At 45.2% G+C, this 15,484-nt stretch overlaps 1 protein-coding gene across 1 annotated transcript; it reads right to left on the reverse strand.

Moving 5' to 3' along the window:
• On the reverse strand, positions 1–14,640 carry pgm2l1 (phosphoglucomutase 2-like 1). The gene is made up of 14 exons (XM_038693646.1): positions 14,228–14,640; positions 10,592–10,759; positions 8,822–8,928; positions 8,610–8,694; positions 8,433–8,516; positions 7,105–7,301; positions 6,206–6,395; positions 6,028–6,125; positions 5,684–5,864; positions 5,457–5,550; positions 4,731–4,860; positions 2,636–2,825; positions 2,404–2,537; positions 1–1,211 (listed from the first exon to the last, which is right to left on the reverse strand). Exons 1-14 carry the CDS (start codon positions 14,336–14,338, stop codon positions 1,109–1,111), a joined length of 1,872 nt encoding a protein of 623 aa, XP_038549574.1. The 5' UTR covers positions 14,339–14,640; the 3' UTR covers positions 1–1,108.
• Positions 14,641–15,484: the final 844 nt, after the last annotated feature.

The raw sequence follows: 15,484 nt of genomic DNA on the forward strand, positions 1-15,484 counted from the left end.
TTTTGAAGTTTAATTCAGTTTTATTGAACCACATTAACAGCAAACTGAACACATTTAACTAACTCTACATGGAGCTGATCGATCCTTCAACACAACATGAACATAAATATCTTTTATCGCAGTATAAAAATAAATAACCACCACAGAGCGTGGAAGCAAAACTTCAACATTCAGCTAAACATCAAAAACACAAAGCTGATTTTCTGATTGATTAAAGAAACATGTATGGAAGTTCATTAACCACAAAACTGTTGAACAGAAAAACAAATGTAAAATCCCATCTGAGTGAGGACGGAATAATGATTGTCATCAATCTATTAATATTGATTATCTTTAAATGTCTTGTTTTAGTCACACCAACAGTCCAAAAACCAAAACTAATTATCAAAAGTGTTGCAGAATGATTTTCTGTCAGTCGACCAATGAATTATTCTTCTAATAGTTTCAACTCCAATAAGTTTAATGAGCTGAAAAGAAAAGACTTTAGGACATTAAAGCAAGGAACATTTTGACAACATACATAAATGTCTCATTATAACAACTTAATATTTAATAACGTGGAACATTTATTTGTGTAGTGAGACATTTATGATGTAACAAGGTAAAATTAGGTCACAACATAACGTTTTTTTTCTCAAAACTAAATTATTTCTTTGTAGTAATGATGAGAAAAATGAAAAGCATCTTGTTAAAATTAAGAAATTTTCTCATCTGTGGCAGCAACAGGCCGCCGTACATTTGTTTTGTTGCCCGAGTCATTTTGTCGTTAATTAACTTCCGTATAAAGTGAATTTATTTCAAGTCTCACTTAATTTCCATGAAAATACTTTTGTAAATACTTCACAGTAGTTGCTGCAGCATCTGTCCTGATAACCAATCACAACGAGAGGACACTACTCTTTGGTTGGACTCGTTTACCCATCATGCTCTCTGCTGTACGGTAACAAAGGAAGGACACACTTCAGACCTGCAACTAAATAGTTCGTAGTTTAATCTCTAACATGATCTTTATCGACACCACAGAGTGAAGCGGCGGCGGCTGCTCTAATTCGTCTACAACACACAACAGGATGTGACATCATCAACAGGAGGTACAAGGCAGGCGGAGCTAGACGCAGCGGCGAATCAGGTTGTTCCTCTCGGGCTCCAGGAACTCGTCCAGGAGGGCGGCCGTGATCCTCCCGAGCTCGTCCTCCAGACCGGACGCCGCGCTGCAACACAGACACACCGATGATGTCCTTCATGTGAAAGGAGAGGCGTAGCCACGGTAACGCCATTTCATCATCAGCATCACACTGTCATTAAGAGGTTGGTCGGATTTCTGACCAACAAAGGAAAACGAAAAAAGAAGAGAAGGGGTAGGAGGAGGAGGAGAAGGGGGAGAAGAAGAAGAAGGAGGGGTAGGGGGGGGAGGAGGAGGAGGAGGAGGAGGGAGAGGAAGGAAATGGGGTAGGGGGAGGAGATGGAGGGAGGGGGAGGAGAAGAAGAAGGGAGAAGGAGGAGGAGAAGAAGGGGTAAGGGGAGGAGATGGAGGGGGGGGGGAGAAGAAGCGGTAGGGAGGAGATGGAGGGGGGGGGAGAGAAGCGGTAGGGAGGAGATGGAGGGGGGGGGGGAGAAGCGGTAGGGAGGAGATGGAGGGGGAGATGGAGGGGAGGGACGAGGAGGAGAAGGAGGGAGATGGAAGGGAAGGGACGAGGAGGAGAAGGAGGGGTAGGAGGAGGAGAAGGATGGGTAGGGGGAGGAGGAGGAGGAGAAGGAGGGGGAGGAGATGGGGGGAGGAGGAAGAGACGGAGGGGTAGGGGGAGGAGGAGGAGAAGGAGGGGGAGGAGATGGGGGGAGGAGGAAGAGACGGAGGGGTAGGGGGAGGAGGAGGAGAAGGAGGGGGAGGAGAAGGAGGGGGAGGAGATGGGGGGGGGGGGGGGGGGAGGAGGAGACGGGGGGGGAGGGGGAGGAGGAGGAGAAGGAGGGGGAGGAGATAGGGGGAGGAGGAGGAGAAGGAGGGGGAGGAGATAGGGGGAGGAGGAGGAGAAGGAGGGGGAGGAGATAGGGGGAGGAGGAAGAGACGGAGGGGTAGGGGGAGGAGAAGGAGGGGGAGGAGGAAGAGACGGAGGGGTAGGGGGAGGAGAAGGAGGGGGAGGGGGAGGAGAAGGAGGGGTAGGGGGAGGAAGAGACAGAGGGGGAGGAGGAGGAAATGGAGAAGGAGGGGTAGGGGGAGGAGATGGGGGGAGGAGGAAGAGACAGAGGGAGAGGAAGAGGAAATGGAGAAGGAGAGGAGGGAGGAGGAGGGGGACGAGGTATTTCTGCTCCTCCTCTCGGGTGTTCTGACCTCACTGATCTCGACTGAACTCTAAATAATAAATGTTTTACTCCTTCTCTCTTTGACAGCAGGTGCAGGAGGCTCACCTGGTCCCCGGGGCGGCGCAGTACTCGGTGTAGTATTTGATTTTGGGTTCGGTGCCGCTGGTTCTCAGCGTGGCCACGACGCCGTTCTGTAGACTGAAGGTGATCATGTGACTGCTCCTCGTCACAGGAAGTACCTCCACAGGAAACACACAGACGGGCACATATTACTCAAGGACTAAATAAAGTTTGATCCCTGACTTTGCTCATGTGTTACTGAACCAAACCGTCTTACAGATCTGAGGTCGGGCTGGCTGCTGTCGTATCCTGTGGTGGCGTCTCTGACGTGGACGATCCGGACGCCGCCGCACGTCTTCGGGTACGATCCTTCGCCGTCAAAGTTTCTGATCCGGCTGAAGATCTTCTGGATGGTGGGGGGGTCGTTACAGACCACGTAGGAGGTTTTAGACACGTGATATCCATACCTGGAGACAGGAAGTCACAATAGAAACTATCAGAATAAGAAGAAACATCTTCACACGTAAAATAATTACTTTCTGCTTTTCAAGAAAAAGAAGTCTCAGCGCTGTATTTCTGAAAAATCTACATCCAACCTCAGCTTTAAAGTCCTGGAATGTTTCAAGGACCTCTAAAACCTCCTGAAGGACCGTCTAACCTAAGGACTACATGAACATCACAGACTCCGGTGGCCGCTGCCCTCTAGTGGTGGAAAAGATGAAGAACAGCCTGCAGCTGACTTTTGTAAATGTGATTTTAAAAATGATTATAAAGGTTTTAAAAGGTAATTAAACAGGATGAAACTCAACCTTTCAAATCTTCAGTATGTTTACATACATACACTGAACAAAATTATAAATGCAACCCTTTTGTTTTTGCCCCCATTCATCCTGAGCTGAACTCAAAGAACGAAGACTTTCTCTCTGTACACAAAAGGCCTGTTTCTCTCAAATATTGTTCAGAAAACTCTCAAAATCTGTTAGTGAGGACTTCTCAGCCGAGATAATCCATCCACCTCACAGGTGTGGCATATCGAGATGCTGATCAGACAGCATGGGGATTGCACAGGTGTGCCTTAGGCTGGCCACAATAAAAGGCCATTCCAAAATGTGCAGTTTCCCTGTCTTGGGGGGTCCGAAAACCAGTCAGTATCTGGTGTGACCGCCATTTACCTCATGCAGTGCAACACATGTCCTTCACATAGAGTTGATCAGGTTGTTGATTGTGGCCTGTGGACTGTTGGTCCACTCCTCTTCAATGGCTGTGCGAAGTTGCAGTCAGGTCGAGACCCTGATGAGCATGCAGATGAGCTTCCCTGAGACGGTTCCTGACAGTTTGTGCAGAAATTCTTTGGTTATGCAAACCGACTGTTGCAGCAGCTGTCCGGGCGGCTGTTCTCAGACCATCTCGGAGGTGAAGACGCTGGATGTGGAGGTCCTGGGCTGGTGTGGTTACATGTGCTCTGCGGTTGTGAGGCCGGTTGGATGTACTGCCAAATTCTCTGAAACGCCTTTGGAGACGGCTTATGGTAGAGAAATGAACATTCAATTCACGGGCAACAGCTCTGTTGGACATTCCTGCCGTCAGCATGCCAACTGCACGCTCCCTCAAAACATGCAACATCTGTGGCTTTGTGCTGTGTGATGCAACTGCACATTTTGGTGTGGCCTTTTATTGTGGCCAGCCTAAGGCCTTTTATTGTGGCCAGCCTAAGGCACAGCTGTGTAATCCCCATGCTGTCTGATCAGCATCTTGATAATGCCACACCTGTGAGGTGGATGGATTATCTCGGCAAAGGAGAAGTGCTCACTAACACAGATTTTGACAGATTTGTGAACAATATTAGAGAGAAATAGGCCTTTTGTGTACATAGAGAAAGTCTTAGATCTTTGAGTTCAGCTCATTATGAATGGGGGCAAAAACAAAAGGGCTGCATTTATAATTTTGTTCAGTGCATATAATTACAGTTTAGTCTCATGTCAACACAGTTAATTATTTTTACCACTCAGCTCAATACTTTTCATTTTGCTGATAATACTTACTGTAGTTAAGTATTTTCACGGTGTAAAGTAGTGAGTGTACAGCTTGTTTAACAGTGTAAATTTGCTGTCCTCTCAAAATAACACATCACCATTAATGTCTAAACCACTGGCAACAAAAGTGAGTACTCCCCTAAGTGTCATTTCTTTAGTGTTGTCACATATAAAGATATGATAAATTATTTACTAAAATGTGAGGGGTGTACTCACTTCTGTGAGATACTGTACTTTTACCTAAAGGATCTGAATACTTCTTCCACCTCAGATCATTTCCATCTCTTGCTCCCACATCCAGAACTTAATTTCTAACCCTCTGCTGACATGAAAACGTACGTCTGGTAGATGTTGTGCAGTTGCTGGTTCAGACTCAGGTTCTTATTTTGGAGGTAAGCGGCCATTTCAGCCACGACGGCCGCCGAGCTCACGCCGTCTTTCTCAGGGACCAAATTGCCGCACAGGAAACCTGAAGACGTCAAACACAAACACGTTTTTGTACAGTTTAACATCTCTTCGCTCTGCTGTTGTACGTTTCTGTTTGTCAAATCTGAAATCACATAAACCAGAAAATGTCTTCATTCCAGAAGGGATCAACTGGAACCTTCCAAATATCTAATATCTCGATTGTATCCTTTATTTCTTGTGTGCATTAATCTGAAATAGTTTTACTGTTCTTTTTATCACTTGACATGAATAAGGTGAGAAAGTGTCTTGGTTCTAGGTTCATTCATCCACTTTTCTAAAAAATCTAAGATATATTGTTGGTTGTTGATTTGATTTATGCCTTTTTATTACTCGTGACATTAAGAGTCTGATGTTTCCTAGTTAGTTTTTCAAATTTCTCTTCTGCTGAAGTCGACATTTATGTACAGTTTAACTGCTGTTCTGCTTGTTGAAAAATAAAATTGATGTGATTTTTACTTCTGTTGGTTAAATAAAGGTCCTAACCTTCAAGTCTGCACTGAGGGTTTACATCAGAAAGACTCTTAGAGCCAATCAGCTGACAGGATGATTGAGGAGTTTCTCTTTAAATAAAAATCAGTAAATAATCAACTTGGTTACCGATCGACTCCTCGAAGGCAAATATGACCGTGTTTCCTGTTTTGGAAAGTTCATGTATTCTGTTCCCGATCCATTTAAACCCAGGAAGAGTTTCCTGTTGAACAAGGACAGACAGGAGACCATCATCATCATCACCATCACCATCATCATCATCATCATCATCATAAAACGGACAGAATGATTAGTCCTGTTTCATTATCCTGATTTCCATTTTTAAACCCTCGGACCTCAAAGTGGAATCCCTCGATGCGAGCGAAGGCCTGCAGGATCTTAGACGACACGGTGGTGGCCAACATGAACACCTTCTGAACGTCTGCAGGATCTGGATGAGCCTCCTTCCAATTAAAGAACATCCACCAACCCAACAGGGCCGCCAGCTCATTACCCGTGAACACCTTCCAACCGCACCTGTAAATAGAAAAATACACGTCAACTACTCCCGGTAAGACCGGCAGATACAGGACAGGTCAACTACTCCCGGTAAGACCGGCAGATACAGGGCAGGTCAACTACTCCCCGGTAAGACCGGCAGATACAGGTAAACTACTCCCGCAACAAAAATGTCAGTTACCCGTCAGACTTCTCTGCGACAGCCAAACGGTCAGCATCAGGATCCGTTGCCAGAACGATTCGAGCGTTTTCCTCCTCGGCCAGATTAAGAGAAAGCTCCTGGAGAACACACAGAAAACAAAAATAATAAAATACTGACCATTAGAAATCAATTTGGAGAACTGCAATCTGTGTCTTACCAGCACTGACTCTCCCTCCTCGGGGTTGGGGCAACGGACGGTGGAGAAGTTGGGATCAGGGTCTTTCTGCTCAGGGACGGGGATCGGCGGAGCGAAGCCAAAGGAGTGGAAGGCCTGCTGGACAAAGGTGTGTCCGACACCGTGGAACGATGAGTGGACAAACTTCAATGGACAACTTCTGTTCAGATCCCTGTGAGACACATCAGAAGGTGGTGAACTTCTCACAATACATTAATTTGGAGGTTCGGTCCAAAGCAACGTATAAAAAGTGCATTCAAACTCAACATAAACAAGCTGGATGTCAAAGGTTTGAAGTGCAGCCCTCCCAAATGAACAGAACTACATCACAAGTGCTGGAAGTGCTAGCTTGAGGTGTCGAGGATTAGTGCTACGGCATAAAATATGCAGTGACTCTGTAATTCCTCTCACTGCCCTGTAGACCCTGTATCCTGTAGAGCTCCAGACGTCTGGGGGACAGCTCCTGAGATCCGTGGACAAGCTCCAGAGGTAGAAGGACTAGCTTGCGAGGACCAACTGTATAAGTCTATCACCCAGAGGTCTGGGTGCTGGTTGCAGTGTTCTGCATGCTAATCGCAGAGTCCTGGGTGCTAGTTGCAGAGTCCTGGGTGCTAGTCGCAGAGTCCTGGGTGCTAGTCGCAGAGTCCTGGGTGCTAGTCGCAGAGTCCTGGGTGCTAGTTGCAGAGTCCTGGGTGCTAGTTGCAGAGTCCTGGGTGCTGGTTGCAGAGTCCTGGGTGCTAGTTGCAGAGTTCTGGTTGCAGAGTCCTGGGTGCTAGTTGCAGAGTTCTAGTTGCAGAGTTCTAGTTGCAGAGTTCTGCATGCTAATCGCAGAGTTCTGCATGCTAGCTACAGAGGTGAGGGGACTCGCTTCCTTCTCTTACCTGTGGAAGCAGAGGGAGGTGAGCTCGTCCATGTAGCAACTGCCGATTTGTGCCAGGGGGTCGGTCCTCAGGGAGCAGCTCTCCACCAGCTCCTCATCCCAACAGGAGGCGCTCCATGGCTCCAGCTGCTCCTCGATACTCCGCAGGATCTCCTTGTCGTGAGGTGAGGAGATCTGAGCGCCGTTACACCAATACACCTGCAGAGGGGAATAAAGATACAGACCCGAGGCCTCTTATCAGTAAACGTCAGGAGGAATTTTGAAATTCACACAAGAAGAAATTGATTAACTTGAGTGTACAATTATGGTGAATTTAGACGCACTACTGGCCACGAGAGTCTCCCAGAGGGATTTAAATTTGGTGTAAAACTGAAACAGACAAACTGAACCTGTTTTTTTATAAACAGCTGCAATCGAAATGATTCAACCCTCATAACACAAGTGGGCAGTATATCGACTTGTTAGGGTATATTGATATATTTTCAAATGAGATATAGGATGAAAAATACACCGTTTATATTGATATAGTTGATGTTGCATTAAAATACACAAGCCGTTTCTTCTGTAAAGCTTCTCTCTCCCTCAGCGCGCAATCAAATTTACAGGTAAGAGACCATATTTTATTGCCAAAATATAACAGCACCTCATGTCTCTTAATTGCATCCTCATCTCCTTCACTTCGCGTCTTTTCCTTGTGTCATAATGCCCCCCCCCCACGGAGAGACCCAAGGAGGAGAGAAGAAACTGAAATATGTTTTTATAAATGAAGCGTTATAAAATCGGTGTTTCACCTGCACATGAAGAACAACCTGCATTTATACTGTGTCCTGCTCAGAGGCACAGGACCATTAATATTTATATTATAAATTATTTATTGATATTCAGATTGTGAATTCATTATTTAATAATCTTATCCTCTTACATATAATCTTTTATGTATGTTCTACTATTATTATTATTATTACTACTACTATTATTGTTACGTCTTATAGATATATGTATTGTGTTTTTTTATCCTTAACCTTTCCTCTCCTGTACTCCTTATGAGATTGTTTTGGTGTTTTCCTCTCTTGTTGTTCCTCTCCTCTCCTGGAATGTTCATTCAAGGCCGAGAGAGGATCTCTGTTCCCCAAAACATAGAAACCTAGACTGTGTAAATGATGATGCAGCCCTTTGCTCTGGGCCAAAGTTGGTTGTGCTCCTTTTGTTCTTCAGAGCTACAGTGAAAAACAGGTTTTAACCAGACAGTGGCAGAAAAGCGGAGGAAGAAGGAGAGCTGTACTTCCTGTCCGGTGTTTCCCAGCAGCCTGACTCGCGCTGCTTTCTCACCTTGTATCCGTTGTCTTCTTTAGGATTATGTGAGGCGGTGATCATCACTCCGGCCGCCGCTCCCAGCTTCTTCACGGCGTACGGCTGAAACAAACACACAGGTAGTAATGAAATGCTGCCGGCGTGGGCTCGGGGCAGCTGACTGCAGCAGGAAGTGATGCGCTAGTGCTTCCTCACCACGTACGGCGTCGGCACAAACGTGGAGAAAAGATGAACAGGAACGTCTCTGCTGAGCATCACGGCCGCCGTCAGCTTCGCCAAACTGAAGCACACAAACACAAAGAAAACCGAACTGATGGTTTTATATTCAGGAAAACAGCTTCCCAAAGTGTCCGACTGTAACGAGTGCCGTCAGCACCGATTCATGATCACCGTGTGTTCATGGTTACCGCTGACTGCTGCAGCCGCTCTCCTCCTGCCCTCTGGTGTCAAAACCCACAACCACTCCTCTGCTGCTGAAGTCTGCAAAATACCTGGACAGGTACGAATATAAACCCTGAAGACAGACACAGAATAGAGATTTAAAAAACAGAGGAAAAGGACTGTGCTGTGGGATCAATACAAAAACTAACGATTATCATTATCGGCACAGAAGGACATCAAAAGAAAACCCGTTCCATGTGCTGACAGTAAAATAAACACGAGCAGCACAAAATGGCTCATAAAACGAGATTTGCAGAACCGTCGAGACGACAGGAAACGATGGAGAGACGATGCAACAAAAAGGTGCAGTCCGGATTCCACCGGGTCGCATCTTCACCGCAGAGACTGAACTTTCAGGGTCGTGCAGCGATTAAAGTTCGTACCTGAAGCACTGATTCAATTCGATTTTATTTATATAGCGGCAAATCAGAACAACAGTTATCTCAGAGCGCTTTTCATAAAAGAGCAGGTCTAGACCGAACTCTGTGATGATATTTACAGAAACCCAACAGGTCCCACCAAGAGCAGCACTTCCTGCTTTCCCTTCCGCCTGCAGGAGGATTTTCAGATCGTAACCAACTTTAGAAACTGCAAACGACAGATTTAACCGATGTTTCATATTTTAATGTTAAGAACACTCACCAGACGGTTCAGTCCAGACAAGGGTTGGGTGTCTTTTAAAATTTTACAATACCAGTACCCATTAAGTGATCCAGATACTAATACTTCAATTTTATCGTTTTAGTTACATTTTTCATACTTTTGTTAGGCACATACGGGAAAGAAGAGCCGTATTACTTTCTCTTTCTTTCGGTCCGTTGTTGTTGTTTGTTTGGCTGCAATGTAAAAACCACACAAAGTGTCATTTTTTCCCCACAATCTGTTTACAAAAAGTATTGAATGAATGATGTTTTGATGCTGGTCTGTTTCGGTCGATACCTTAAAAAGGTATCGCTACTCGATACCCATCCCTAGTCCAGACGCAGAACCGCACATTTGGCGTTGGCCTTAAACTGCGTCAGAGTGGCGGTTCCGGAGACGTTGGGATCTCACAGAATCTCGCGGGATCAAAACGTGACTTCAGACACAAACAAACATGGAGGCAGACTGCCGTCGTCAGCTGGTCGACCGTTTATACACTTTATAATGTGAGCAGATTCACAAACTACAGGATCAGGACCAGCCGCGGGTCAATAAAGTCCTGAGATGGTCGGTAGGCGACTCGGCCCAGTTATCCTCTTGTGTGGCATCATCTGCAGAAATATTGATTATTATTATTACGATATAACGTTTGGTCTCCGATACATCGTTCCTACGATTAACACAAGTTACAGTTTAGAGCTGCCGCTTTTCATCATCGATGATTCTGCGGATTATTTGTTCGATTGTTTGTTCTGTCTGAAAGAACGTCCCAACGTGACGAGCAAAGTCCGTCTCCGGAGAAGCGGATGAAGATGACGGAAACAACAAATCGATTCTAAAATTAGCTGCTAATTAACTTGAGTTGATCGACTAATTGATTAATGGACAAACAGTTGCAGCTCTATCACAGTTAGTCCAGCAGAGCAGCGACACTTTCTACAATATAAAAATTACAAAATCAAATCTATGAATACAAATATCACTAATTATATTATTATTTTTCCCGGGAAATGTTCCTAATCAAAAACAACCTGCCGACCGTCTGTGAGCTGGACTGAACTCGTGATACTGAAGCGGTTCTGATCTGGTCTGACCTGTGTGGACTGGATGACGGTGAGGTCGTTAATCCGGTTGAATCCGGCGCCCATCGGCGCTCTGAGTCCCGCCGTGCCGAAGCTCATCCTGCTGCAGAGCCTCGTCCTCAGCTCGTCCACACGACCCGCCGCCACCAGAGACTCCACCTGAGCCCGAGTCCAGCGGTTCTGCAGGAGAGGAAACCCATCAGAGCCTGATCTCCCTTCATCAGCTGCTTCTATAAAACATTTAAACCCATCATTTGTTGACAGATTTACGTCTTCAGCAGGAACCAATGGGCTCGCAGCTGAGAGCCTCAGACAGGAAGTCAGACAGGGTGCTGGTTTGAGTCTGAACATGAGGTTTAATGACGATAAGAAAAATACAGATTAAACCCAAACTGATAGTTTAAAGAATGAATCCCTAGATGGTCTGAGCAGCTGGAAAAAAGAAAACTTCAACAACCATCAACAACAAGACATTGAGGTTGAAATAAGAAAAGTAAAATGTGTTAAAATTATTTGCATCGGTGCTTCGTTTTAATCCATGTAACTATACAGCGCACTGTTTCGCATGGGACATTTATTACCGTCGCACGTCGCGCCTACGCTGTGTGAACACGACGCGATGATGATGCCGCTGTTTGCAAAGTGGAGGAAGAGAGAAAATAGGAGGGACGAAGAAGAAAGTGTCTTAAGTCTGGGATCATTTCAAGCTAAAAGAAAACAACAACTCTGTAATGTCACAGTCGCCTCGGCAACAGCACGACGGTGTAATAATACGCCACCGCCAAGCAAAAGTACTTCTTAAACAATGAAACGAAGCTTCGAGTACTAAAATCATCGTTTGCTGCAACAAAAACCCAAATGAAGAAGTGTTGAAACAGTCGAAAGTTCATTCAGTTCTGAAAATCTGAATCCTATCAGACGGGGGGCCGTGGTCCAACGCGTGTCAGTTTAGGGGTCCTTGATGTAAAAAAGTGACTTTTAGATGTTTATTACAGAAACTGTGACCGAAACAGTCGTCCGTTCTGTCACTGCGTTACTTTTTTATTATTGTTTGTTTGAGAAGAGACAAATCTAATTTAAATTTAATCGTACCCGGGTTGGCCACAGGTTAGTTTGCATCGGCAGTCCCTTTGCCACATGTTGTTAAGGCTTCCTAAAATGATGTGTTTCACTAATGGATGGAAATGGAGTGAAAATAAATGATTCCCCTTTTTTACTGGGGACCCCCTGGATCCTCCTCAAGGACCCCTGGGGTTCCCCCGGACCCCACTTTGACAACCACTGCTCTACACGCCTCAGGTGTTTTCTCAGATTCAGACTGAACGACGTGAGACGAACGTTAAAACTTTCCTTTTATAGAGACAACAACTCACGGAGTGATTCAGAAAACATGATATTTATATATTACTTCATAATACTCGTGTTGACCGTATTCCTGATGCCTGTCTTATGGATTTTGGACAGGAGGACCGTGAAGCAGCAGGTTTCCAGATTAGAGTGGAGAAGAGACGGCCCGCTGAGCGTCTGTCTGGATCTTTTCCAGACTGCTGACATTTCCTAGCGGAGGTCAGCAGCAGCCGTGGCCTTTAAACACCACACAGCCCCGAGGTCACGGAGGTGTGCGTGTCAGCACGTCGAACACGTTTCATGTTTTCACATCAGAAGCTTCGGCCTCCACCTGGACTCTAACAAACAGCTGATCAGAGTCAGTTTACCCAGAGTTCAATCTTGTGCGTGAGTGGGGGGAAGAAAGAAGCCGTCACCGGTGGAGCTCCGATGGGATGATTCGCCATGGCAACGGGTTAACAAAAAAGGCCCGGGCGAAGAGATGCTGACTGTGCACATTTATCTTTAAAGAATCAGAGCAGGCGTCAACAAGTCAACTCAATAAAGCAGACGTACATTTAATAAATGATGAAAGAGCAGGAAACTGAGTGGGTGTTTATTTTAAATATATCTGTGGAGCTTTAATCATCGCTCAAAGACTCAAAGACAATCTGATCCAGCAGTGACGTGTTCGGTGATCTGAGGTTAAAAGAAAGGAGATTATAATTTTGGCTCAGCAGCGTTCGGCGGTTTATTTCAGCTGCTTCTTGTAGTTCATTCAGATCCTCCCTCTCTGACAGCGGCTGCACCCTGATGCTGCTCCCTCTGTTATATAAACATATATTATGTGCATTATTTCAGGAGTTATGGCGCACATCTGTCAGGTGTCGGCGTTATTAAAACGGGCCGTGGATCACGTCAATATCTTCCTGTTTCCCGTCTGAAATCTGTAACTGCTCCGGTATATTGATGGATATTTTATTTCCAATTCAATGACCCAGAACGTCAGCTGTCAGCCAATCACAGGGGAACTTTGTGAACCCTGACGTTTAACAGCTGCCTTGGTCATCAGTATGTTAAACAATAAGTCTTTATTTTCTTTTATATATCAGGATTGGCTCTGAACTTATGTTTGTTTTCTTTTGGTCTGTCTTTTAAATGTTTGTAAAATGCTTTGTGTATTTGCTATATTAATAAATGTCCCTTAGAGCTGCAACTATTAGTCTTTTAATTGGATTTGTTGTCAACTGTTAAATTCAATAAATTAAATTAAATGAATCCCTTAGAGACCTTTTCAAAGGAATGATGATTCCAGCTTCTTCAAAGTGAATATTTTCCGGTTTCCTCTGTGACTCCAGCTTGGGGAAACTTTTCAGGACAATTGATCCATTAATCGAGAAAATATTCGATAGATTAAATCGATCATTACTAAAAATAATGTTTAGCTGCAGCCTTGTTTTGCAGGACAGAAGGTCCACATGAGTCTGAGTTTACAAAATACATAAAGCACATCAGGGTGGACTCAGTGGGCGGTGAAGCCAGCGGGATGGTTGGGTGTTGGATCTGAACATCCAGCTGGTTCAAAGGAAAATATTTTACCTGGACGTTGAAAGAAGGCTGGTTGGCTGAAGGCATTTATATAAGCACATCATTAAAACACGAGTTACACCAACTGTGCAGGCATTTTTTTCTGGCTACTCGCCACCTATAAAGCAAAACAGCTGAGTCATGCTGCAGTTTAATCGCCTGATAACCCACATTGCTGATCTCCATCACGACCCAGAGAGCCGCTGGTGCTCCGCACTGCGGGCAGCACTGCCTCAGTCACCCCGGTGCCACCCCGCTGACCAACACACCTTTGCATCGACACTCAGAACTCCCATTTAAAACCCCGCAACTTTTAGATTTTCTTGCATCCTGACCAAATTCATTAAAATGATAAGCACGATTTGGTATATTTTCTTAAGTAGTTTGTTCCAGTGAAACACTCGGCATACATAACTTCAACCCAGACGCCCCTGTTTTAAATAAATGTCCTTTTTTTCTACCTGCTGCGCCAGCTCACAAAGTTTCTGTTTAGTGAAATAAAGGGCTATTTTAGTACGTAAATTATGCGCCGATTTAACCATTAATCATAATTATACATAATATACATGATCTTAAACAAGTATAACTACATCTGTCTACAAACACGCAACTGCGTTTTAAAATGCTAAATTTTTAAGGGAAGTTTTGTGTGACGTTCCCGTAACGCACCACCGACCGGGGCTTAAGTCCCCGGCTGCCTAAACATCACGCTGCGACAGACGGACCGACGCTCACCTGGTCCCAGATCAGCCACTGGTGCACCGCTTTGTCCAGCCGCGGGTCGCCGGTGCTCTGACACCGCAAGTTGGCGTTCAGGTCCCCGTTAAGTCCGTTATCGTCTCCCATGCTGACAGACAGAGCCGGGCTAGCTAATACACCTGCAGCAGGGCCATTTGACTGTCGGGTAAAGTAGCGAACAGCTAGCAGGCAGCCGGCTGCCGTGTGACGTGCTGCGGCGTTAGCTGATCGGCTCCTGGACACACATCTCCGGCTGGCGGTGAACTTACACTGTCGCACCGAGGCTAATGTTTGCCACACGCTAAACCTGCACTACAGACTCAGGGAGCCGACAGCAGCCAGCTAACCTGAAGCTAACAAAGAGTGTTACTCTGTAAAGATACTCAGAACTATTAAAACTCCAAACACGCAAAGTTCCGAGGCGCCACCAAACACGACATCCGGTCTACTTCTAAAAATAAAAGCATTTTCGTCTTTGGAAGAATTAAAAGCATTTAATAGTTTTATAATTCACGTGTTAACATTGATTCTGACCTGTAATATCTGATTACAGCAGACATTACGAACACTAATAAACGTTTGTCCTTCAAAAATTAAAATTGATGTGCTCAAATTTCAAGAACTTGATGCCCAACTTCCGGTCAAGCTAGCTTAACTTACAGTGAGTTAACCACGTTCAGGCCCCCAAAACAAACATAAAACCTGCATTGATTGAGGTTTTTGTCCAAAAATGACATGTTATCAGCTTATAAAGTGGTTGTGGCTAACATGATGAAGGTGAGTCCAGTGTTTTCTCTCTGTTAGCTTTGTGTTCTGTCTCCACCTGCTCCTGAGGGAAACATCTGGCTCTTTAGCTGCTAAATGCTCCAGTATGTTCACCAGCTGCTCTCTAAGTTTGTCTTTTGGATTAAAGTGCTATATAAATTCAGCAATTTAGCATTTAATCAGACTAGAATAGATCTAGTTTTAAATAGTAACCACGCAGAAAGCTCCAGGTCTAAAAAGTGAAGCCTTAAACCTGCATCCTCTCCTGCAGCCAGCAGGGGGCGACTTAAACCTGCGTCCTCTCCTGCAGCCAGCAGGGGGCGACTTAAACCTGCGTCCTCTCCTGCAGCCAGCAGGGGGCGACTCCACCGGCTGCAGAAAGAAGTGTGATTGTCTAGAAGTCTCTGAGAAAATGTTGCTACTTGTCAGCTGATTTATTCCCTCAGTAAACACTTTCCTGATGAGTTTATGGTCTCAGTCATTAGTTTC

The sequence above is a fragment of the Micropterus salmoides genome, unplaced genomic scaffold, assembly GCF_014851395.1.
Source record: "Micropterus salmoides isolate LMB-PRFRI ecotype aquatic unplaced genomic scaffold, ASM1485139v1 Ms_hic_scaffold_3, whole genome shotgun sequence".
Lineage (NCBI taxonomy): Eukaryota > Metazoa > Chordata > Actinopteri > Centrarchiformes > Centrarchidae > Micropterus > Micropterus salmoides.

What these genes read in the sequence shown, in the direction of transcription:
- pgm2l1 (XM_038693646.1), bottom strand. Translation starts at nt 14,338, where the DNA reads ATGGGAGACGATAACGGACTTAACGGGGACCTGAACGCCAACTTGCGG. An exon ending in TGCCTTCGAGGAGTCGATCG is followed by an intron (nt 4,861 to 5,456) that starts GTAACCAAGTTG and finishes TGACGTCTTCAG; the next exon opens with GTTTCCTGTGCGGCAATTTG. An exon ending in CTGCACAACATCTACCAGAC is followed by an intron (nt 2,826 to 4,730) that starts GTACGTTTTCAT and finishes TCCTGTCTCCAG; the next exon opens with GTATGGATATCACGTGTCTA.